Genomic DNA, 23,540 nt, shown 5'->3' with positions numbered 1-23,540 from the left:
AGGGGGCGCCGTGCAGCGGGAGCCCGGGGCTGGAGGCCCGAGGCCGGGCGCCGCCGGGAGGGGGTCGGGGGAGGGCCGTCGCGCTCGGAGCGCGCGCGCACTCACCCGCGCTCACACACACACGCACACACACACACACACACGAGCATCCCGGAGGGTATTTAAGGCTCGCACGCGCGAGGCTGCGGAGATACTTCGGGCAGCCGCGACTTCGGCTCCTTGGGTTATTTCGCTTTCCTCTCCTCTCCCCCTTCGCCGTCTCTTTTGCGCTGCGCTCTCGCGGTCTCTCTCAGCCTTTCTTGCCTGGACCTGAGTCTAGGTGGCAAACAGGTCGGCGTGCGGAAAAACACTGAATAGGCAGAAATAGGGCAAACTAACAGACGCAACAGGTCGGGTGCTCGGTGGCGGGGGCGAGCGGCGGCCCCCGCTGCTCCTGTCGCGCTGTCCCTTGGGCCCGGGGCGCCTTTCTCGGGGACCCCTTCCGCGGTGTCCGTCCCCTGAGGGGCCAGGAGGGCCATCGGGTGGGCTTCACTCCGGTTTTTATCTTTTTTTTTGTTTTTTTTTTTGTTTTTTTGCCACCAGTCCTCGGACTGAGGGTGCTTTTCACTCCCAGCCCGGGAGAGAGAAGGAAGCGGAGAGAGGATGGTCCACGTCTGCTGGTCTCGGCGCTGAGAGCGGAGCCCCATCTCCGCGCCCCGGCTCGGTCGCCGCCAACTAGTTGTGCAGCCACCCAGACTGAACTTTGGAGGAATCGTCCTTTTTCTTTCCTTTCAAGATTCTTGGAAGTGGTAGAGAGTGGCAGGCGAAGCCGAGGCAGCTGATCCCTCCACGATGCTGGTGAAGAAGCATGCAGGGAAGGGTGGAGGTCCGGAGCCAGGCTCCGAGAACCCGAGACCCGCCGGGCAGCGTTGTGCCTGGCCCGTGCCCCCGTGCACCGCCCTGGCGGCCCTTCTGTCAGTGGTGGCCGTGATGTCTTGTCTGTACCTGGGGGTGAAAACCAACCACCTCCAGGCGAGGATCGCTGCTCTCGAATCCGCAAAAGGGGACACTTCCGTCCATCTGCTTCCCGATTGCCTGGATCAGCTCAAAGCAATGGTGCAAGAGAAAGTGGAGCGACTTCTGGCTCAGGTGTGAAAGGCTGGGGTGTTTTTGCACGTGGATAATATCTTGCACAGGCGTGATTCTGTGTACACGACCAGCCTTTACCCTTCCCATATGCATACTTGGTGTGGCTGTGTGTGCATACGCTAGGTGACCATCTATCTCTGCTCCCTGTAGCATATATATGTATATGCACGTCCTTTGATATCACCCTGTCTCTATCATCTATCCTCACTCTTAATGTTTGCATGCTTTATATATATATATATATACATATATATGTGAAAGAGGGAAGGGTGGCCAGAATGGCAGGGTGGCATTTTATCTCTTTTTTAGTTTCCTAGAGTGACATAAGAATCTTTCCCAGTCTTGTGGAGAATATTCCTTGCAGAGATAACATCGGTTATGTCCTTCATATGTTATAAGAAGGTTAGGTCTATAGGTACTATTAATATACAAATGGTAATCACTCTTAAAAGTGAAATGACCCTATATATGATTTTAGATCGATCATTTCACACATCAAATGTTTTCATATTTTATGTTTAAAAAGAAAAAACTGTAGCTGTAGCTTATTTTTTTTTATTTTAATAAAGGATGCAGTGGTAAGGGTGTTTATGAATGCAGAGCCATTGCAGTTGAGAGTTGAAAGGAATCTAGCTTACATTTATCAAAACCAAGGGTGGCATTAGACTAGAGTTCGGGGGTTTTCTGGAGTTTGCTCTTCCAACAGAGAGGCTGTTTGGCAGTGGTTATGGCACAACATGATAAGCACTTGACCTTCATATATAAGATATTGGCTATTTTCAAACCCATAACTTACCTAAAGCTACAACATGTTAAAGCCAAGTTTTTGCATTGACTGCATATGCTTGAGCTGAGGGAGAAAGAGAAGGGTGGTGGTAGTTGAAGAATGGAGGAAAATATTGTACAAGTCCAGTAGTCTTGATACCATGTCAGTAGTCATTTCTTTTTATAGGGCTTGGGTACTGTTACCTTTTGACTAAAGTCCAAGTCCATATGTAAAGGTTAGTTATGCAGGCTATCAAATGCTAGTAAATCAAGCATATGGCCAGAGAGTTCCTAAAGAATCCATTTCTCTACCATGCAACTGATGATAATACCTCTTCTTTCCTACAGAAATCCTATGAACATATGGCTAAAATAAGAATTGCCAGAGAAGCACCTTCAGAGTGCAACTGCCCAGCAGGTAAAATGGAACTTATTTAACAAGGTTTCCTCCATAGCAGAGCATTTTTAAAACAAAAGTCCTGTATCTGTCAAGTCTACCTGTAATAATAGTAAAGAAAGAATGCAGGCCCAACTTACTTTAATAAAATCAACATGTTTCAGTCCAAAGAATGGCAAATAAAGCCCCAAATATTATTTTAAGCAGCATACCAATGCCTGTTATGGGAAAGCAAAGGAGATAATCACCAAGGAAGATATAGGCAAGATGGCATACAAAGACAAAGTTCTTAGATGCACAGATTGAAAAATATTCTTCATTTTTATTCAGTTTTCATGTCTGTGGTGAAAAGGACTGCAGAACATGTTAGATTCTGAATTCCCTGGTGGCCAGTATTACATTAGTACAGATTTCCATTTGTTCCCTTTGACATAAGGTTATGTTAGTAAATTACCTTAACTTCCACACCTGCTTTTGTTCTTTTCTATCAAAAATATTCTCTCTCCTATCCTATTGTTAATGATGAGGACTGAAAGGAAATTAGTTCTTTATCTTGAGCTTCTCATTACAGACTATTGCCTTCTTGATGACTTCTCAGAAAAAGCTGTTGTATCTTTTCATTTTTCTGTGTAGCATTAGGGAATTCTATTAATGACAGCATATTAATAGAAGGATAGAGAAGAGAGACATCAATGAATAAAAACTCCTGTGTAACCATTAAATCTACATTCACAAACGTCTGAGTCTTGGTAGTCCATCAACTGTAGCTTTCTAGCAGTGAAAGAACCATTGGAATGTCTCCATTGGAAAACATCTAGTGGATTCAATTGACATATAAGCGATGAAAATCTTCCATGAGTCTTGAGATTTTTATTTCAGATAAATGTTGTTAATGCATTTATGAGCATTTTCATTTTTTTTCATCATCACTTATAGGAAAATGAGTCTGTTAACATTTTCTTTAATGTTCAGGAACATGATACCTAAGATACTTATATATGGAAAGGCTAGGTGCTGTATTTTTTCATATTCTGAGGTTTTTTGTTTCTTTTTTCTCATGATAACTTATTTTGATACGGCTAAACCAGGCACCATGTTTAGATGTTTCAAATGTCAACTCCTGCTTGTACATCATAAAAATTTTATTATTTATGTTCTGCTACATTGTTGACCATAATGGAGCTGTAGATATACATATATTTAAGGAAGCCCTTTCAATTGAGGAGACATAAACATTAGATAACAAGAAAACAAAGACTTAATGTTTGACATTGTAGGTTTCATTCTCGGTCATTTTAAGTTGGAATAGACCTCAGAAGTCAGAAATTCAAGGAAGGCACTTTTCTAGTGCAGGAATTAACTTCTAATAACCTCATCAGTCTGTAGGGATTATTTAAATTCCCAAGACAGTTGGTACAGGACTTCATTGATTATACCACTTAGAGTCCAGAATTTTCTGTATACAGTATTCTCGTTAGCTATGTGAAAAATAGCTAGTATTTAATTAATAGGATTCTTAGTGAACTTGATGAAACCACTAAGTTGTTTTTTGTGGTTAAATCTGGTTCCTGATGTTTGGTGTAAATTAGTTGTTGAGGTCTAATTTGTAATCTGGAGGAAAGCCATTACATTTAGAGTTTACTTTATATTGTCTTGGAATATTATTTTGAACCATTTCTTCTTTATGTATTAATTTAATAATAAGTGGTGGTTTTATCATAATAACACATAGATAAATGGTAAATGGTGATTTCCTTGGCTTTTTGTTGGCTCTTACAAATGGCTGCTTTACTTTCTTGCCACCACTAGAGCTCCACATTACATCAAATTTCACCAGGTTACTTGTAAGGTAAATATTTGAAGGTGCACATTCCAGTCAATATGCAGAATCAAATAGGTTTCTTTCTGATAAATCATTATTACAGATATGCTTTTTTCTGCTTGTGGAATAATTAGATATCATCAAAATAAAGACCTTATGTTGAAAATAGTATCCTAGGGGAAAACCAGTTATTTTGAATTATGGTTAGTGATGTATTGTCTTAGGGAATGAATGGCCTGGCCAAACGGATTAGAAAGGAGATATAGAGCTTCCCACCTGGTTTGGCTTTTACCCTGGTTTGCAGTGACTAAGACTTGTCACCCAGACATCTGTTTGTAGGGCAGAGTGAGACAAGTCTGTGACCTCAGCTCAGTTCCTGTGGACAGATGCCCACCCCTTGAAGTTGACACTCTTGTTGACAGTCTCCGTCATAGAGCCAAGGACTGATAGCAAAGGACTAATGCTGTGTTGTTTGTGTTCACTTTAATTGCTTTTGTTAGAGCTTAGTCTCCGTGAGGCTTATCCAGGTAGGGTGCAAGGAAGTCCTAGAATTTATAGATTTCTTTTTTTTTTTTTTTTTTTTTTTTACCACAAGAAGGAACTTTTGTGGGAGAGGGATGGGAAACTATAATTGAATAGTTTTTAATTTTAGGGGAAGCACTCTCATTTACTCTTCCCAATAACCTTTGGTAGTTAAGTATTAATAATATCGTAATTACAGATGAAACTGGACTCAGAGAAGGTGATTGACTTAGCATAGTAAAGGAGGGTCGGGTTCATGCCCATACCTGACAAAGTCAAAAACAGAAAGTATAATGAACAATAGAGAGTGTATGTAGATTTTGGAGCTGGGCAGAATTGGAATCCTAGGTCTACTACTAAATAACTGTAGGACCTTGGTCAAACTTCTCATGTTCCAAATTCCTCATCTGCAAAAAAAGTGGCTAACACTACCTTTCTCAGAGATTGACAATTTACCTAAAGTGTGACTTCTTGGTGGTTATTCACTAGATGATAGCAGTTATTATTCTTTATAATATATACTACTTAACTCTTATCTGGTCCATGGGGACACATGATATAGGTGGGAAAAAAGCCCTGGAAATGTATATAGCTTGCCCAAAACCCAATGGCTAGTTAATGGCAGGCTTTGAACTAGAATACTATGCTTAATTAAGCAAATAGATCTGTAGAGAATTCATGCAGATAATCATTTAAGTCAATATCTCTTAGTGCTACATCAATGGAGATTGGTTCTTTTCAGATATTTATATTAATCTACTAAATTATTTTTATCAAATTTGAAGGAAAAGCTTTTGCCCTTGTAGGTAAACCATGATTGAAGTAGTTAAAATTTGTGCTTAGAAGAGTATGAAGATATGTCTTTATAGTTTTGATACCAAATGTTTTCTAAAAGAAGCACTTGAACTGACTCATTTTCACACTTATTTTTTAACAGCTTTATTGAAGTATAATTTATATTTACCCATTTTAAGTGTCTTAATTAAAATAATTTTTAAAATAAATTTATAGAATTGGGTAACCATTACTGTACTCTAATTTAAATCACCTTTGTTGACCCCTGAAAATTTGCAGTTATTTTTTTCATATGCTGAGGAGAAGCTCTATTTTTTGAATATTTGCTTTAAAGAAATGCTAAAATAAAATTTAAAAAGCCATATAAAGTGGAGGTCTACTTAGGACAATATTTGATTTAGTAATAGCTGAACCATAGAAATTCAGCTGGCATCTGTGGCTTGGCTTCTTAAAACTTGACACTCATAGGAGAGAATAAATTGGCTGTTTGCTATAGCTATATATGTTGTTTTGGGTTTTGTTCTTGGAGCCCTACATAAAGTATGTATAAACCAGGCACATTTATAGCAGGGTTTCCATGTTCCAACTGGTTAAGAACACTGGGAGCCAGGCAGCCAACTAAAAGATGTTTAGATCAGAAATGTTTCTGTATCCTACTCATCAGTGGTGTGGTTTGGCCAGGGTATTAGATATAAGAACCTCTGTGTCATAATGGATGGAGAATGTGAATGGGCAGTAAAGAATCTAGTTATAATCCTGGCTTTGTCATTAACATGTTATATAATCTTGGGCAAGTCATTTCCAAGAATGACTTTTATAGACTATTTTCATAGCCCCAAAATAGGAGTGTTGGACTAGAATGGTTTTGAAGTGCATTTGTTGCTTCTCTAGTTATAAAGAGCCTTCTGTGTGTCAAATGTGAGGCTAGATACTAGGAATATGCTGATAAACGAGACACACTTGGTGTCTGCCCCCATGGAGCTTACATTTCAATGAGGATGACAGACATTTGTTTTAAAATGACATGAATTTACAGTCATGACAAGTGCGGCCAAGAAAAATAACTATGTGCTTTGGAGCACGTGACCACAATTTCTTTCATGTTGTAAATACCAAGGACTTTTTTGTTCTATTCTTTCCTGGGGTGGGGTAGGCAGGTGGAGAAATTCAGCGTAGGGGAAATCATGATATAAGAAAATCTGGCTCTTGATTACAAATAAAAGCTCTAGCAATGGATAAAAAGCTGCTTTGCGTTACCTCACCTGGCTTTTGGCTTTCCAAGAATTTTTGGTCAAATTAGATACCTAATTTGGCTATACTGATATGCAAATGAAACAAAAGAGTGACTTTAATATATAAAGTCTTGTGGTAGATAGGTGATTTATTCTACTACATTTTTTTTTTTTTTTTTCTGGAAACAGCAAGATTTGGGTTGAATAAGAGTCAAAACTTCCTGCCTGGTGGTACTGAACAGTGCCAATGGACCTGGCTCCTCTCCATTCACTGATAATGATGAAATGGAGCATGGCTAGTCATCTGTTTGGAAAGTTTATCTAGAGATAATAAAGAGATACTGTAGAACTTTGGAGGTCCCTATATACCCTGCAAGTCTATAAAAATGATTTTAAACAAAAATAAAAGAGTAAATGTAGACAAGGAAAAGTTCCTCTGATTCATGTATGTGAGTGTGATACAGCCTCCCGTGGCTGGCTTTGCGGCATCGTCTCAATTTTTGGTGGAAATAAATGTTAACTGTAGCTTGAAGGTTGTGCACCCCTTCCCATCATATGAGGAGACCTTTATATTGCTTTGTGAACATAAATTTACTTTATCATATGAAACTTGTATTTCCTACGAACATGGTTTTTCACTTATGCTGTACATTTTTCCTCACCAGCTGCACAGTGAATGGAAAGAGTGCAAGTAAGGGCATAATAATGTGTAGATTTTCAATTATGTAAGGTAAAGAATAGTCAGAAATGGTTTGCAGAAAGAAAGCAAATTAAAATGCTATACATGCTATTTAAATGAGAATAGCAGGCTTTCCTCTATTTTGGTAAAGCCAAACAATACAATATGACATCCAAGCACCTCAAAGCATTCATGTTAAGTGGTTTCAGTCCTAATGAGGACAACAGTTTGGGTGTAACACTTTTGGTTGCTTCAATAATGGCAGCTGGCAAAATGCCCTGTCACCCAAAGGACCAGGGACAAATTGCCTGTTGAAGCAGTGTTCTTGTTTTTAGCTTCTCTTCTGTTTTCTCTTGTCTAAAAGTTATTAAGAAGCTAGTTCTTGAAATCTTTTCTTTTACTTACCTGGCTAATTGTTTTTCAATGAGCTGGGGATTATTTAAGGAAAGGGCATACATTTTGCATTAGGAGTTAATTCTTTCTAGCTCATTTGATGAATGTGTGGAGAGAAGTAGCTTCACAGGGCCATACTAACCTTTTGCACTTCTGATTGGTTTCTAATGGCAAAATCAACTACATGGCATTTAAAAAAACACCGTTTGAATGTCAAAATTAGGTCTAGAAAGAAAGAAGGAGGGCATCTTTTCATAGGCAAAATTAGGTAAATAGAGAGCTGGTGGGGAAACATGCCAGAATGAGGACTGTTTTATAATCTGGGAGGGCCATTTCCTGCTTCAGGGGGAACCTCACTAGACACTCATCAATCTTTGTTATCTTGAGAGGAAACCATCCAAAACCTATTATGAAAAAGTGTCTTTATTCCATCCTACCACTCTATAAACATTACTTGGTGATTTGATGGAGGTTGAGAATGTGAAAAACAATGCATGAGTTGGTCTGGGTTGTAGGCTGTTGTCCGTAGGTGCTGGCTAAACACACATGTATCCCCACCCTCCCTGGTTTACCAATATGGGTGAAATTCCCTGTTTGGTTTAATTAATCATAATAGTTAACATGTTTTTCCCCCGCAATGTGTGTTAACAATGACTGTGGCATACCTGCATATTGAATTCTTAGATATGTACAGTTGCTTCATTTGGGACGTGTTCAGCATTCTTGCAGTTAAAAAACATTTTAAATTGACTTTTAAAAAAGTAATGCAGAAGAGTGGGAAGCAGAAGTGGAATTGCTTACAAATTAAAATTGAGTACTTTTCACTGATATTGTATATTCTTTCAAAGGACTGTTCTGTAAGTCATCTAAATATAGGATTCCTTTAAGAAATGCCACCAGATGGCAGGCATCTTCCCTTTTGACCACAGGGAGGAGGTACTGAGCTGAATAATAGGACTTCTGGCAGTTCCTTCCCAGTTAAATTCCTAGCTGATTTCTTGACTTCTGTTTGCAATGCAAAAGATTAATGGAGGAAGCAAATAATTTCTTCCACTTATATTTGAAGACTAGAATATCCTATGAGCTTTAAGATACTTAAAACAATCTAGTAAATTTCATATTTGTAATAGTCAAAAAGTTTGGTTATTTAGTAGATAATAGATAACTTCACATATATGAACTTGAGGCTAGTATTCCAACAGCTAGAATAAATGAACTAATATAGTTGAATTTACCAGGTGGTGATTTTGTGCTCATCTTTTGTAATTTCTCAGAATCAAGAATCATTTGGAATCACTATCATGATTTTGACATCATTTCATCTGTAGTGTCTATATCAACTTCAGTTACCATATGATAGTTGAAATGCATTCTTTATTTTTCTCATATTGTATTCCTTAGCCTGATTGTTTATTTACTCTGATTGCCAGGAATGCCAAAAATGGTGTCTGTTCATTTGGACATTAATAATTTAGATTTTAGAAACTCTAGGTTTCTGGGTTATATACACAATGTTTTTATTCTTATATTTGAAATGTGGTCAGCACATATTTAAGTACAATTTTCATATTTAGGCTAAGTGGCTGAGTAAATCTAATTAATTGTAGCCAGCTCTAGTTTGCACATTATGGTAATATTGAGAGTCAGAATATGTCTAACTGGAAGTGGCCTGGTTGTGGCAGGGATAGAGTATTTTTTCTTTCTTTATCAAAGAGTTCACATATAAGAGGAGTAAAAGGGGAGGAAGAAAAGCCACCTATATCCTGTAATCTCTTGGAATCAAATCGCTTTACCTTTATTTTTGGCAAGCCTGGTATTTTAGATTTCTTATTATAATGTAAAGGGAGTCAGAAGAATTCTCCATTACAGCTCTGTCTCCAGCATCCTGTTTTGCTTTTTGTAACAATGAATGGGAGAGAAAAATCTTTTAGGAGTCCCTCCTTCAGGTCTGTTACAGGGCCAGAATTGTGTTCTTATTTTTGATCCTTAAGATGCTAGAATGAAATATGCTTTGAAAATTGATACAGTTCTTTCCCAGCATTTCTGTATTTTAGGTCAGTCTGGCAGCTGTCAAAGGTAAGTTGTTTGTATAACCCTTCTAGGAATTATGAAACTCCAATTTGTGTCTCAGGGGCTCTAGCATCCAGCCGGCATTATTATAGGTGCATGATATGATCATAAGGTAAAACATTTCCACAAAGCACACAAAAACCCAGCCTTTTGACTTTAAAGTCATGCTAGAAATGCTGGCAAACTCTAGGGCTAAGTGTACTTTGTAATACTAAAAATCATTTTTTTTACTGAAAGAATTAGGGCTCAAGGTCCAAGCAGATGAAGCTAGAATGGAAACAAACTTCTTAAATAACTACATTTCTGAGGATGGTTATCAATCTGGTTGGGGGGAGGGGTGGTCAGATGAATGAAGTAGGTCAAATATCAGGAGACTGTTGTGGGCAGATCCTGACCTGAACTGTTAAGTGGTCTCATGATATAATTGTATTCTACTTCCTATGGGAAGGGGTAGGGAGTCCATATTTACCAATGTCATTTATGAGCTCCATGGTCAGGGTTCTGGTTTGTATCTGTGTATCTCTAGGGCTTATTGTAGAGTTCTCTACAGAAGATTCTAACTTGGTAAATGAAATCAGAAACAATGTTAGCTACATTGATTGACCTCAGAGATCTGAGGGGACAGAGGCCAATATCCCACATCCTCTTTCTTTCTGCTTCCCAGCTCCCTCCTCCATGGTAGCCCCTGAGGTATTTCCAAAGAACCTTAGGACACCCTAGGATACTAATAGAAAATCACTGGAAGTCCAATAAATCTTAGCTCCCAGTCTAAGGATGCCATATACTTTTTAACACAGAACTCGCCTCCAAAATTCTGTAACTAGAAACTTTACTAGGAATGATAGAGGCAAAATCATTTATTAAAAATTAGTAGAATCCAGAAATGATTCTTAATGTAATAGTGTTTCTTTCATGGATTGTAGCAGTCCAACAAAAGGGATGTAATAATGGTAGTCGCACTGGAAAGCTGGGGAGGTGCACTGTGTAACTGAGCATAATACTGTTCATTGGAAAATCAATATCCCACCTTGTCCTTTTTCTTAAAGTCACTTATTTTTTAAGCCTTCAGGTTTAGTATTATTCTTGTTGTTTATAAGTTTTCCGTGTTTTTTTCAAATTTCTTTGTATTTTTACTTATTCTAGATTACTTATTCTAGATTACTTTTACTTAATTCTAGGTATTAATATGGGACCTTATCACCAAGTTATGGCAATCCATAGCCTTTTAAAAATGTATGTATTTAAAGCAGTTGATTTGTTTAAACTAATGGTTAATACTTAGTTTATAAAGTAGTATATAAAAAATAACTATCCCTCAAGTAGTATATTGGGAGAGTTGATATTAAAGATGCATCTAAGATCTTTGAGACTTTTAAATTTGATTTGGTTTTTGTGTGTTAAACTGATAATGTTTATATATTAAAATTGAGATTAACAGTACAACGGGAATATATGGATTGGATATTTATGTTTAAATAATAAGAGGGAAAAATTAGGCATGAACAACAATATTTTATCCAATAGTGAATGATACAGTACATTTCACAGAGAAAGTGTAAATCTGGCTACAGTCACACTGTAACAAGTACTGCAAAAGGCAGTTTGAAAGGCAATACTCTACCTCCCATTGAAATGAGTGTCCAGTCATCAGCAATGCCATTTGCCATTTGAGTAGCTAGTTGTGGACAGTAGTTTGGCCAAGTGCAACACCTTATTGGACAGATAATAGAATGAAATAGCAGCTATACAAATGATTGAGCTTTCGTGAGCAATTTATTTTGTCTTTAATACATATAGTCTTAACCTATGGACTTCCAGGAAGTCTTGGAAGAGAAAAATGACTTTTCTCTTTTTAACTGAACTTTAGTTACTTTGTCTTCTGAGAGAGGCAATTATCAGTAAAACAGTAAAGATAGGAAGGCTGACCAGGTACTAAAGGCTAGAGAGATCATATATGTCAACCAAAGCTATAGTAAGCTGGAAAAAAGAGGTTTAACTGTATAAACTCTATGCTCTACATTTACTTCCTAAGCCCTACAGTTATGCTGACAACTTCCCAGGAGCTTAAGAAGCAAGACTGACAGTGGTGGCTTAGTACTACTCTACATGTTATGCATCTGGAAGTGTTTAATAAGGGAAAAACTCTAGCACTGGGAAAGTATATCCATAAAGAAACCAGGACTTTTATGTTCTTGTATATAGTTTCCTTCTGTGCAAAGTTATTTAATGCTCTAAACTTCAGTTTCTTCTGAGGATACTTCCCTGATATTGGCTTGGTTCTGTAATCAAGTTTTATATGAGGAATACCATGAGTTGGTGGTAAAATTTATGTTACCATTTTTACAATATTAAAAAAGAAAATTTATTTTTATGTCAAAACCATCCTTGAATTGAGAAGTCTAAGGTATACTTCCTGTTTCTGTGTGTGAGCCTATAACACACTAGACTCAGAATGTGTTTTATTCTTTTAAGCCTTTCATGTGTTTGAGCAAAAAACCTTTGCTTCCAGTGTCAGTCCTCAAGAAGGAAACCCAGGTAGAGGGATTTTCTAATCAGTCACACTTATCCTGTGGATTATGCATCATTCATCATTTTTCTCATCATTTTCAATTTGTTACAAGTTTCCACTTTTAACTCTGCCAGTAGCATTTTGAAACATTCACATAGCTCTCACAGTTATAGGATGTGATGAGATGAAAAATGTTCATTGAACTCCTGAAAACCAAGAGTGAACGTAGCAAACCCACCCATAGAGACATGATGCTCTGTCAGGTTCTTGATGAACAAGCGTTGCCCTGATGTGATCTGTGGTTGGTGAACTCAGTAGACAGGGATTGTCTGTCTTGGCTGTAGCTATGTATCTATGAAACTACAAACATAGAGGATCTTCTATGTTCCTAAATGAGAAGTCCTATTAGAGTCAGTCCACTCTGCTTTCTGTCTTCCTTCCCTCCCTTGCCTTCTCTAGCATGAATATAAACTCTATTTTACCTCCATTCTATTGGTGACACTCTGCTTAGCTTACGGACCACCTTTCATTTGTTCCATCGGGGCATTCTCACCCTTCGGTCTCAAAACCTCAGTGCCTTTCCTGGGCAACAGCTATTCTTATGATGGAATCCAGCAGTGTAACTGAGGAAGTATCAGTGGTAAAGGTCAATGCTTTTATCAAGTTCCCAAAAGGAACTAATTGTTTTCTCAAAAATTACTATTAAAGATAATTTTCAAAAAGAGGTAAAATTGTGACTTTCACACATATATAAAATGAACATGTTTTAAAGATTTTACTTAAATCATTAAAGAAGTAACTGATAAGATGTTTTAACTAGTTCAAAGGAGAATTTAAAACCAGACACATTTCTAGTGGTAGAATATTGAAATTGATGGTGAATGGAGGCAACACTAGACTTTTTCCACAGGGAGGGAGGGAGAGAGGGATGTTAATTGCACTCAGAAAGAATTTGTGCATTTATGACCAGAGTTATTTTGCTTATTCTTAGGTACCTACAACTTACAGTTTTAAATAGCTCAGAAAGAATCAGAATTAGGTAAGTGAGAAGGGCATGCTCTAGACAATGCACAGTGTTGCACTGAGGCACATATTTCCCCCTATATTACTAGATCAACTTTGCAGGAAAAAAATTCTTTAAGTAAGCAAAAAAAATTTTTCCTGATTGATTGATTGTAGTAATGGTTATTAACCTGTCTCTGCTTCTGTTGTTGGCTTATGGGTTATGTGGTACATAATTTTCTTAGTGTTGCTAAACTTCATCATTTAAAAGACAGTTGCTCTCACTTTAGCTTTATATACTCTGTGCACTAGACCCACGAGGGTTGTGCTGATTGCTAGGCCTACAGGACTGGCATGAGTTGCATAAGTGGCCTTTAAATTCATAACACTGAATATTTATTTAAGGTAATAGACCACTTTGGAAAACTCAGCTTCTTGTATTTCAGTATCAGGGAGCAGTTTCACTAATGTTAAGGAAGGAGTTGCTGATCTTGCCTTTGTGTTTTGGGATACTGTATCTAGGCAGTTATATTATTTATACAAGCTTATCTGCTGTGAGCATGTGGTTGCCTCTGGGATTTTGTGCTTCTTTTTCGGCCATTTTGGCTTTGTCTTTAAATATGCACTGGTTTGGCTTTTCCTTGGGTATTCCTATTATATTGATAGAAATTTATTCATGTGTTGCTACTTGACACAACTTGTCTTTGGTCCATATTCTAGGCTTTATTTGCTTATTCTTTACCAATTGCCTCTCCTGTTGGTTCCTGCCTTGTTAGATCTCCCACTACCTGTACTGCTACTAACTTACATGCTTTTTTTTGGGTAAGATTTTAGTTATTTATTCATGAGAGAGACAGAGAGGAAGGCAAAGACATAGGCAGAAGGCGAAGCAGGCTCCCTGTGGGGAGCCCTGTGTGGGGACTCCATCCCAGGACCCCGGGATCACAACCTTAGCCAAAGGCAGACCTCAGCCACTGAGCCACCCAGGGGCCCACCAACTCACATGTTTACTTTATTTACTAGCACCCAAATAGCTCAGCCTCAGATGTCCAAGTATATGGATGTTTTCTCTGCTCTTACCTATTTCAGTTGCTAACACCTTTTGGCTCAACCCACTGAGATCTTGTCAGGAGAATTGCTGAAACTAGATAATGGCCCTTCCTATACATTCTAGAAAGAAAGTATTTTAGAATGGCAGCCGGATATGGGTGGGAACACATTGAAACGACATGGTTATCGGTGGTTTTTGTAGAGTGATATTTACCTTCATTCAGAAGCAGCCTATGTTCTGGCAGTCTTATATTACTAGCTAGGGAAGAGAGTTAATTATAGGCATTAAATATTTTAGATATTAGCATTTAAAAATTAAATATTGTGGATGGTAACTGATTTTCTGGCAACTCTGGCAAAGGTAAAAGGATCAGATAGTAGTCTTTTGAAAGTCTTTGTTCACTTAAATGATAAAGTACTTATGATTAAGTATTAAATAATAAAGTGATTTACTATGAGTGAGACCCTGTGCTGTGTACCTTACTATTTAAAGAAATACTAGTCTGCAAAGTTCTGGTAGAGGAATAATGGTGTCAAATATCCAGACTGAAGACTTAAAGAGAAGGAAAGTTACAAAAGTATAGCCCATAGCCAACTGTATCTAATTTTAATGGATTTAAAATTACAATGAAAATTGTTATTTGAACTCATAATTCCAGTTCATTTACTTCCACAGTTTCAAAAATAGCAACATGTAATTAGAGAAGATGGTATTTGAATTTATTTTACTTTCTTCTGAGAAAATTGAGAAGTTCTCTAATGAATATTATGATACTTTGCATAAATGCTAATGGCACTTCAACTAGATAGTTTTTCTCAAGAAAAATGATCTCTGTCAGTTTTTAGGTCAAGTGCAACATTTATAATCCTTCCTCAGGCTACCTTTATGGTAGTTATTTTTAAGAAGGCTTGTAGGCTCTTTTGAACATCAGTTCAGATCCTATGGCCATGTTTTCTAGCAAAGACAGAATTTCTGGGTCTTGGGTAGACTCCCCTGGGTTATAAAGAATAGAGAAATCCATTCAGGTGTCCTTAAGCAATAGTGGTGCAGGGATTGTCATCTTTGTCACTATTGACATTTTGGGCTGGATAATTCTCTCTCACTTTTTAACAGATTTCATTTATTTATTTGAGAGAGAGAGAGCACGAGCATGGGGAGGGGCAGAGAAAGAGGGAGAAGCAGGTTCCCCACTGAGCAGGGAGCCCAATGTGGGGCTGGATCCCAGGACCCTGAGATCATGACCTGAGCTGAAGGCAGATACTTAACTAACTGAGCCACCCAGGTGCCCATGGGCTGGGTAATTCGTTGTTATGGGAGGCTGTTCTGTGCATTGTAGGATGTTTAGCAGCATCTTGGCCCTTAAGCATTAGATGCCAGGTGCACCCCTCTGTTTCTACAACTCGAGAGGTCTACAACATTACTAAATGTACCCTAGGGTTCACTCCCACTTGAGAACCTTTCTTTTAAAGATATCCAGTGAATAAGGAAGGCAAGAATAACAAGATCGCTTCCAGCTCCCCTAGAAGAACAGGACATGGAAGGTGATCAGAACTTTCAGGATACATTATTTTCCCTCAGCAGGAGGCTTTCAGTCCAGTGCTCTCTGGGTTTAAGAATTTATTTCTGCTTCTTCTACCTTTGTCAAGGTTGCTTTCCTCTCTTATCTTTCTGCTGCTGCTTGTTTATTGCCTTCTGGTCAAGGTTTGCTCAAGGTTGACCCTTTCTTTGTGTTTGATTACACCATTGTTGTTATTATCAAAATAATACATACACCAAGAAATGCAAACATTTGCAATTTCCAATTACCAATTAAAAATGGTATACAGTATCTCATCACTCTCCAGAGGAGTCTAGTGTTATTTGTTGCATATCTTTCCTACACAGATTGACTCGCATCATTGTTTTTAAAGTCTGTAGAGTAACTCTGTTGTATAAATATACCACAGTTCATTATTCAGTGAGAAAACAGATCATTTTTTTAAGTTCAGAAGCTGCTTCTTATTTCTGGTTCTTCTGTTTTGTGTGGAAGATTTTTTTTTTTATTTCTACTTCTACATAGCCCCAGACTGTATTTATGGGAGCATAATAAATATTTATTGACTAAATATATTATTGATGTAGTGTGCTGATGACAAATTTTTAACAACTACTCTCAAAAAAAATCCTGATTTGTAGTAATTGTGGATTTTCTGGGTGTAAATATCTTACCCAAGGTTGAATTCAAGCTAATGAAGTGGCATTAGGAAGTGATAAGTTTGAGTGTTTATTAACTTTGCCTTAATACAATTTATTTTATTGTAAATTCATATAATTAAAATTTTACTAATGACTGCATTAACAATAGGCTTGCAAAATCCTGAAAATTGAGCAATTAGCTCTCCTGATTCAGCTTCTAGTACCCACTGGCTTTGATGGTCCCGTTTCCATAAAGAGTGTGTTGTGTTGTTTTTAGTAATGTCTCCAAATGGTAATGTTGCCTCTGATAGTATTCCACGTTTGGAGGGCCTTTAAAGGTTAACTAGACTTACATTGCATCTGATGCTTAAATTCCCTTAGTGTCATTCTGGCTAAATGTTGATTCAATTTATGATTATCTCTTGACTAGACCGTTTTGTCTTCAGATTGCCTTGTTATAAAGCTCTGTTAGGTTGAAATTTATCTCCTTATGAGCATCCACCATTTGCTTTTGTACATGATCCTCACCTTAATTATATAAAAAAGAAATTGAATACTTCTGTACTATGACAACTCTTGAAATGCTTAAAATCATTTACTATATTTCCTATTGATGTTTTTATTTTCTTGGAATCAATGCCTTTAGCTCATTCAGGTGTTCCTGTTCATTTACTACATTCTTAAAGTGTTGAATATTGATTTGAATAAAAGCTCTGATAGGTTCTGACTGGCAAATAAAAAAAAATTCCCTAGTTCTAGATACTATACTGCTAACTCATGTAGCCTAAAAATTACAGGAATTTTCTTGCTGGTCCCATAATTGTATTTACCGACACTGAGTTTAAGGTTGATGAAAACCTGAAGTATTTTTTATGTATGCTGCTGTTAAGTCCTGTCTTCCTTTTATTGTACAGGTCTTTGTTTTTAGAAGAGGGAGGCAAATTAAAACTTTATATTTATTTTCGCTAAATTTTGTAAAACCCAGCTCCAGCCTTTCAGGATTTGTTAGGATAATGATTTAAAAAAAGTAAATTTACAACTCCTCTTGGCTTAATATTATTTAGAAATTTGATGAACTGATGGGTAGTGTTTTTTTCTTGATTCTGTGCTGAAAGTTCTGAGAATGTTCATGTGGAGTCCAGTGGCTTTCTAGTAGTCTTTCACTTTTGGGTGCCATCAGTCTATTTATGAGCACCTTTGCAATTGTCTTTCTACCAGTAATCCATTCACTCAGGGGTCTTGGTGTATTTCAGTTTGTCCTGCAGTATTCCTGAGAACACCATTTCTTTTTCATGTCAACAAATTTTCTGAGGAAGAAAGTTGTCAGGACAAATTAGAGACACACTGGGTTAAACAAATAAAAGATTTATTCACTCTATTATTTGTATATTGTGAGTCTCTAAAATGGAGAATATAATGTATTGTGTTTTCTAAACTTGTTTGGTCATGGAATACTTTTTTCCTTTTAGAAAAAATAATATGGCTAAGAGCAAATTGTTCTGTGGGTGACCTAGAAGAGTAAAATACAGAGAAGCTGGAGGTTTTTAGAACTTTAGCTGAGACTGTCCAAAGTTTATTAGGAAAGTGGTTTCTAACTTGCAGGAGTAGAGTTTGAGGAGTTTGTAGAAAGGAGATGGAAGAAAAGAAGGGGAACAAAACATAGTGTAATTGGGGATATTCCATGTAGGGTTTAGTTATAAAGCTGGAAGGCACATAATTCAAATGTGTGAGGTTTGTTAGACTTGAATATTCTATTGTCAGATAAAAGCATTTAAATATATTTTTAAAAAGAACTTTGCCAAACAGAGCAAATATTTGTGTGTTATTTAGGCTGGTTTAAGGGCTGGAATTCATGATAGCAGCCACCTAGCTCAACCACACACACACAGATGCTCTTTTCATTTTTGGAGAAAAATTGAATTTATATTTTATATAAATTTCTTCCTTTTCAAAACAATTATTTTGCCTCATTAATGCTATTTATTTTTCCTTGTGATACACTTTAGGATATTCAGACTATTATTATGTTGAGTAAGGATATTACAATATTTTTTTCTTAAAAATATCTCTATCTTTTGTTTCTTTGATGATCCACTATGGATAGAGCAGTAATAATAGAATTATAGCAACTGAACATAATTAGTTACAATAAATATTTAAGATATATCAAAGCCTTTTATGCAAAGTCTGCATCAAATAACCTAATAACATACAGCTCAAATGAATATTTTCAAGATTGCAAGGGTAGGGATGCCTGGGTGGCTCAGTGGTTGAGCATCTGCCTTGGGCTCAGGGTGTGATCTAGGGATCCACAAAGGGCCTCTTGCGGGGAGCCTGCTTCTCCCTCTGCCTATGTCTCTGCCTCTCTCTGTGTCTCTCATGAATAAATAAATAAAATCTTAAAAAAAAAAAAAGGATTGGAAAGGTAAATCTAGAACACAGCAAACTTAAAGAAGTTTTTCTTATACAAGTAGAAAAAATAGTTTGTGAAAAAGGTAGTATATATTCATTGTGAACCATGTTAAATCTCTGTATAATATTCATATGGATTTCCCATAATTTAACAATTTCTCTCTTTTTAAGCCTCAAGATTACTTTCAGGGCTTTTGTAAATAATTTTGCAGTTAATAATCTAATATGTAGGTATTCGTGTACATTGCTGATAATTACCGATAAGTAGAATTGGTGATTCAAAGATTATGAACATTTGTACAGCCCATAATACATATAGTCAAATTGCACATTAGAGAATGAATCAAAGTACTGATCTGCTGGCACCCACACTGATGTTGTAGGGAGCTCTTGATGGGGTACAACATAAGGACAGTATAAGAAATTAGCAAATGATATTTAAGAATATTTTTACCTGTTCTTGATTCTATAAATAGTTAAGTGAAATCTTTTCAGAATTCCTCCTTAAAGTTGGTTCAGTTTTTCATTCTTTATCCCAAATCAGTTAGTGTTATGGTGGGTACAGTCTTCACAATCTTTTTTGTTTTTTTCCTTTCGTTTAATGCTCCAACTTCTGTTTTTTTCTACTTCTGGCTTTTGGTTCAGTTTTTGTGCTGTAGAGGGAAAAAATATGGTAGTCTTATAAGTACCATATTAGAGTATTCTAATTATAATAATCATTCTTGAAACCCTTTTTCTATTCTTGAAGTTTTGTTCTGAAGGCTTTGCAGAAACTTCGGTTTCTGTTGCTCTTATTCTTTGGGGAGCTGGATTTAAAACCCAGCCAGAAATCCGTCAACATTCTACTGTATTTTTTGGAGTAGCTGAAGAATTGCTTAGTTTGAACTTCAGTGGTCATATAAAAACACAATTTCATTGAGAGATGAACTACTTTTAAAAACATGAAGCAAAATATGATTTAACTGTGTATGACTTGTTAGTTTCCCTAGGTTGGTTTTCTGCTGCCTACAGGATGGCTTATTGACATAACCCATAAGCTCAGCTAGGAGAATTTATGATTATATTAATGACAGTGTTTTTGACTGTAACTTAGAAAGAACAGTCCCTATACTAAGGGTTTTCAAGGAAGTGAAGTGTTTTCAAGGAAGAACGTTTAGTAGCATGATTAGCAAATTGCATATATTGCTGTAAAATAAAGCTATAGCCTTAAAAACAAAACATTCTCTGGAACTCTCTTTACTTTATTAACTAGCTGGATATAATCTTTTAAAATGGTTTCTTTTTTGGGGGGAAATAACTAGGATTAATAACCATTATATAACCATTTAAGAACTTGGAAGTGCCTTTTTCTGTTCTTGAATGCTCTTGAGCTTCATGCTTGTAAAATATGGTTTTGAGTAGATTATTAGTAGCAAACCACCATTAAGTTGTCCCTTTAGGTCACAACCAACTCATAACCACATGCCTTCTAGAATGGATCACCTGGCCACCAGTGCATTCTAAAAGCAGTTTGAGAGGTGGAGTGCTAGTCAATCCTTGAAAAATTAGAGTTTCTACTGTTTGATTCAAAAGAAATTTACAGGGATGCCTGGGTGGCTCAGTGGCTGAGCGTCTGCCTTTGGCTCACGGCATGATCCTGGGGTTCTGGGGTCGAGTCCCATATCAGACTCCCTGCATGGAGCCTATTTCTCTCTCTGCCTATGTCTCTGTCTCTGTCTCTGTCTCTGTCTCTCTCTCTCTCTGTGTCTTTCATGAATAAATAAATAAAATCTTAAAAAAAAAGAAACTTACAATGTTAAAATAACTCTTTTTCCCACCCCTCCAACTTTTTAAAGTACCTTATTTATCTGGAATCTAGGTTTCTTCTCATTTTTGGAAAAGAGAGAAATTTTAAAAATATAAGTTGATGTCACCAATTTGTTCAAGATACCAAGTTTCAGAGCATGACAAAGCCAACTCATAGCAACCTCATACTCTGTAGCTGCTTGATTGCATGCTTAATAATCAACCCTTCAGGATTTTGATACAACTTGGGTCCTTAAGTTCTTGTGACTAGTATAATCAACCCTTCAGGATATTGATACAACTTGGGTCCTTAAGTTCTTGTGACTAGTATTTTTCCAATATTTCTTATATTTCTAATATTGAACATAGCTATTGCTTTCACATCATACCCATCTTTCTTAGAAAATCAACCACTTTCTTCTTGGCTCAATTTGCTGCCTTTTGTAAAGTGCTTGTTCTTGCTAACAACCATGGTGCTGCTCAGAGAGCCACAAGGGTTGTGTTTCCTGTAAGTTTCAGTTTAGAGTTTTTGGCAAAAATATTTTATAGATGATACATCTCATTTTTTTTTGTTGTTGCTTTAACAGCTGAACAGAATTTCATTAAATGGATGTATAGTTACAAAAAATACTGTATTAGATGGACATCTTGGTTCTTTTTCATCTTCAAACCTCTTTTAAACATAAACTTTGTTGAAGATAGGGCAATATTTGAATTTGCTCATGTTTTCATCTTCCTTGGTCAGTCCTATTGAAGTGCTAAATATTTTTATGTTTTATTTTATGGCAAACCCAGAAAGCTAGCATTCACTTATGTGAAAAAACCAGTTTAAGACCAAAGCAAATACTTGAATTTCTGTGTGATTTTTGTTCAAGCCGTTAAAAGGATCATCATCAAATGCTGAGTGTTTTTGCACATGCTCTGGTTGAAGTCTTCTGTGATAACATGCTTGCAGTGAAAATGAGGGTTGCAGACCAGTTTGTGGAAGAACTCTAGGAGCCCTAGCTTCCTCGTGAGATAATATAAAGTCTTTGCTAGCTCCTGGAACCTGCCTCATCTTTCAGTACCCTTAGGATCCTTAGTTTGGGATTTCTTTATAAGAGCAGGCCGTTCATGTTTGTGCTCTTAATTGTAGGATTTTCAGAACTCATCTGGTCTGAAGAAAACATGTTTTATAAAATATCTTTTATACAGTTATTTGCTTTTATACACTTAGTACTTTTCTTTTCTTTCTTTCTTTTTTTTTTTTAGTATTTTATTATTTATTCATGAGAGACAAAGAGAGAGAGGCAGAGACACAGGCAGAGGGAGAAGCAGGCTCCATGCAGGGAGCCTGATGTGGGACTCGATCCCAGAACACCGGGATCACACCCTGGGTCAAAAGCAGGCTCTAAACCACTGAGCCACCCAGGGATCCCCCCACTTTGTACTTTTCAAGAACTCAGTTTCTTTCTAGTGATGAGAGAGGTACATTTAAAAAAAATCATAAAATTACCTTCTTGATGGCTGAACACTATATCAGTTGCATTCTTTGATTCTTGACTATGAAAATCTTATTGCCGTAATTAAGGCAGAACTTGAAATCGAATATTAAACCAGTTGTAGCAAATTGGGGGATTACTTTCTTAAAATCATTTGTTGAAAATATTCTTCCAAGGAAGTGAACATCCAAGTCATCAAATTCTTCATGAACAAAGTTGAAACTGGAAGGTATTCTATGGGAACAATATTCTTAACTACATCATTAACAGAAGGCAATTGCTCAAAATTTGGCCTGATCTAAGTACTCAGTGTAGCATATTGCAAGTTTTCAAGAAATGTGTTTCTCATGTATTTAGTAGCATGTATATTTAGTTCTTCAGAATATTGTAGGAGCTGGTAAATGGCCATTCAGCTCTACAATTATAATTTCATAATAAAAACAGAAAACATTTCCCAAGGAATTATAGGCCTAAATTGAATAAAAATGAATAGTTTAAGGCATCTAGCCTTTTTATTTGATGAAACTGCCAAATATTTCTTATTGTAATATACCATTTGAACAAAGAATAAATATAAATGCTAGACAGAGGATATAATCATTAAGCATTTAAACATATTTGCATGTTGTCTGACTAGGAAGTAAATTATACTGGGTTTGAAATTATACAGATCAAGTTACTGTGCTGCAGAGAGGTGGCCTGATCTGATGTGCTGATTCAATTCAAGTTCATTAATATAACAGAATGTATTACAGTTCTAGAAATAAAGAATATTCACATGCAAGTCATGGTGTAATGTAATAATAATAAAATATTTTACTTGAACCAGAAAACTCAAATATTGGACTGTAGAAGCAGAATATATACATGGAAATGCTGTATAATTTCTCTGAAAGATTCCCAGGTATTTACTATTAAATAAAATTTCTTTTTTTAAAAACAGATTTTGTTTATTTATTTATTCATGAGAGAGAGACTTAGAGAAAGAGAGAGAGAGAGAGAGAGAGAGAGGCAGAGACACAGGCAGAGGGAGAAGCAGGCTCCATGCAGGGAGCCTGATGTGGGACTCGATCCCAGGACTCCAGGATCACGCCCTGGGCTAGGGGCAGGTGCTAAACCACTGAGCCACACAGGGATCCCCTTAAATAAAATTTCTCTGTGATCTAGACACTAATATTTTCAACAAAGACTCTTACTTGTTATTTGAAGTGTATGGAAAAACAAGTTTTCATGGGACATTTAAAAAATATTTACAGGTCAAAAAAATCCAAATTAGTTGCTAGATAGTTTGAGAAGGGAAATTTTTAAAAATTCTGTTTTAA

General features: G+C 36.7%; 1 protein-coding gene across 1 annotated transcript in view; it reads left to right on the top strand.

Annotated features, from left to right (window-relative positions):
- The first annotated feature begins 81 nt into the window (after nucleotides 1-81).
- COL25A1 (collagen type XXV alpha 1 chain) overlaps nucleotides 82-23,540 on the top strand; it is a 446,874-nt gene continuing 423,415 nt past the window's right edge. The window contains exons 1-2 of the mRNA XM_077882265.1: nucleotides 82-1,128; nucleotides 2,242-2,311. Of these exons, the coding sequence (XP_077738391.1) occupies nucleotides 832-1,128; nucleotides 2,242-2,311 (367 nt within the window). The 5' untranslated portion in view covers nucleotides 82-831. The remainder of the gene's footprint in view (nucleotides 1,129-2,241; nucleotides 2,312-23,540) is intronic.

Source organism: Canis aureus, chromosome 33 (genome assembly GCF_053574225.1).
Source record: "Canis aureus isolate CA01 chromosome 33, VMU_Caureus_v.1.0, whole genome shotgun sequence".
In the NCBI taxonomy this organism is placed as follows: domain Eukaryota; kingdom Metazoa; phylum Chordata; class Mammalia; order Carnivora; family Canidae; genus Canis; species Canis aureus.
The sequence above is the reverse complement of the archived record's forward strand: the minus strand, read 5'-3'. Positions and strand labels throughout refer to the sequence as shown.